The sequence below is a fragment of the Pygoscelis adeliae genome, unplaced genomic scaffold (assembly GCF_000699105.1).
Source record: "Pygoscelis adeliae isolate BGI_AS28 unplaced genomic scaffold, ASM69910v1 Scaffold93, whole genome shotgun sequence".
NCBI lineage: Eukaryota > Metazoa > Chordata > Aves > Sphenisciformes > Spheniscidae > Pygoscelis > Pygoscelis adeliae.
The window spans coordinates 1,170,296-1,172,623 of record NW_008824469.1 but is presented as its reverse complement, the minus strand read 5'-3'; the positions used below and the strand labels follow the sequence as shown (position 1 = coordinate 1,172,623).

The window sequence follows — 2,328 nt, the reverse complement described above, 5'->3', positions numbered from 1 at the left end:
GGGGAGGGTGCCGGCGCGGGGTGGCGGGGCGGTGGCGGTGCCGTGGGGGGACACAGGGGTGGCAATGACATGGGGTGACACAGCTGTGACGGTGACACGTGGTGGCACAGCAGTGGGACTGCCATAGGGTTATACAGCTGTGACGGTGCCATGGGGTGACCCCGTCCCTGCTGCTGGCTCCTCTCCAGCCGGTGCCCCAGCGCAGTTGCAGGGCCAGTGCACGGCAGCACAGGGTTGCGTCCCCAGGGTGTGTGGCAGCAGGGGACACAACCCCACCACCAGAGACCTGCACCGCTGACACCCAGCCAAGCCCCCTGTGCTCGTCCTCCCTGGCCCGGACGGTGGCTCCAGCTTGCCGCCACTGCCAGCCGTGGGGTGTTTGTGCACTGGTGTTTCCCCATGGCAGGGCTGCCTCCTGCCCCCTCCTCCTGCTGCTCCCACATTTTGTGGACCCCCGCAGCGCTGGGCTCACCGGAGCTGAAAGTGGCACTGCGTGGCCCCACGCTCACACACTGTACACACAGCTGGAGGCTGCATGCAGCCAGACTGTCCTGGCTCAACGTTGGCCGGGATACCACACGTCCCTGCGAAAGGGTGAATGTCCCCAGGGGCAGGCGGGAGGGCTGGGGGGAATGTGCTGCTGCAGTTGCATCACCCCACCGTGGCCCCGGCATGCAGGGGGCCAGGGAGGTTTTGCTGTGGGGTTAGCAGGCTTCCGAGCCACAGAGCCTCGTACACTTGCACACTTGCACTCCTGCACGCTCACCACCCTCCACGTTTAACACTGCTGTGCCACAGCCAGGACTGCAAAGGGCCCCGTGACATGGCCCCGGAAAGCCACCGGCAGGATAATGCTGGCAGTTCCCAGCCCAAACCAAACACATCTCTGGGTTGCAAACGCTTGGGGTTGGGGGTGGGAGAAGGTGGAGCCGAGGAGGAGCTTCCCCCGTCCCGCCACTATATTAAATGTCCTGGTGGACTCCCACTCTCTTTGCCGCTGTCACATCGCCAGGTCACAAAAATGGTGAGGGGCAGCAGATGGGAATTAAATTAAATGGCCGGGGCTCGATGGCGTGGGACGTCTCAGGAGCTTTACCGGGTTTAATCTCTGCTTGAATTTGGACTTTTCAGTGACTGTGCTGGAAGTCGTACAGTCAGCTGAGCTGTTCCTCATACAGACCTTTGGATTCGAGCTCTCTGGGGGCTGAGGTACCTTCCTGAACTGCTAACATCTCTCTTTTCTGATTCTCTCTTTTAGACATCTTACACAGACAAGGGAGAAAAGGTAAGAGCCGTTTCGTGTCCACGGTCCCGGCCCATTGCCTGGTGTGAAACATTAGCCGTGCTAATGCAAATAAGATTAATTCCTTACTCCTTGATTACCTGGTAAAATCAGAAATAAAACTGCTCTCTGGCTGGGCCACACAGAACGTGGTTCCTCGTTGTAAATCACCACTAATGATGGAAATTTTTTCATTTCCTTTTTCTTTCTGGTTTGGGAGGAGAGCGACAAATGGGACACGATGAGTATTTCCCAGTCAACCCTGATGCCTAAGCAGCATCCTCATTTGTTGCAACATTTATTTCCAAATGCTGCACCTATTTGCCACCTTTTTCCCCCATAAAGTGCTCTCAAAGCTGCCGGTGCTCGTGGTGGCTGGGTGCCTGACGCCGCAGGCTGGGCGGGAGCGTGCCTGGGTCCAGCCAGCCCTGGCGGGACGGCGGTGGGGAACAGAGCGAAGGGGGATTTGTCCCGGCACTGGCAGTTGTGTAAGAGTGTTTGAGGGAGGATTAATCTTTAACACAACAAGGTTCGCGGGCGGGTGTTGTGCTCTGGCCACCGTGCCTGGACAGCCCTGGCACTGCGGGGGCTGCTTGTGGGGAGCACTGGGAACACCAGGACCGACGTGGCCCCAGGCAAGCAGGGGCTTTGCACCTTCCACCCCGCAGAGCGGGATCCTGCGGCACCTGACTGTAAAGCACTTTGGAAAATCGCTGTTTCGGGCAGCAGCTGGGGTTTCACACGGTTAATTCAGATGCATTCGCAGGAGAGGCATTTGCAGGGTTGCAGCCATTGCTTCTCCCTGCTCCGGAATCGAGCAGTGCTGCGGGAAAGGCTGCAGCGGTGGCTCTCAGCCCTGTTTTCCCTTTCCCTTTAGCCCCTACGAGGCCGCTTCATCCATTTCCACTCCATCACTTTCTGGGTCGGCAATGCCAAGCAGGTGAGAGGCTGCGTCCAGCCGGGTAGGCACCCACCGTGCCGGGACAGGGCAGCCGCTCTGGTTATTGGCTGGTGGGGGGGGGGGGTTGGTCGTGGAGAGCCGCCGG

At 59.4% G+C, this 2,328-nt stretch overlaps 1 protein-coding gene across 1 annotated transcript in view; it reads left to right on the top strand.

The window, feature by feature from the left end:
* Positions 1-823: 823 nt before the first annotated feature.
* The window catches only part of HPD (4-hydroxyphenylpyruvate dioxygenase), a 5,509-nt gene continuing 4,004 nt past the window's right edge, over positions 824-2,328 (top strand). The window contains exons 1-3 of the mRNA XM_009321226.1: positions 824-1,024; positions 1,259-1,285; positions 2,160-2,222. Of these exons, the coding sequence (XP_009319501.1) occupies positions 824-1,024; positions 1,259-1,285; positions 2,160-2,222 (291 nt within the window). The remainder of the gene's footprint in view (positions 1,025-1,258; positions 1,286-2,159; positions 2,223-2,328) is intronic.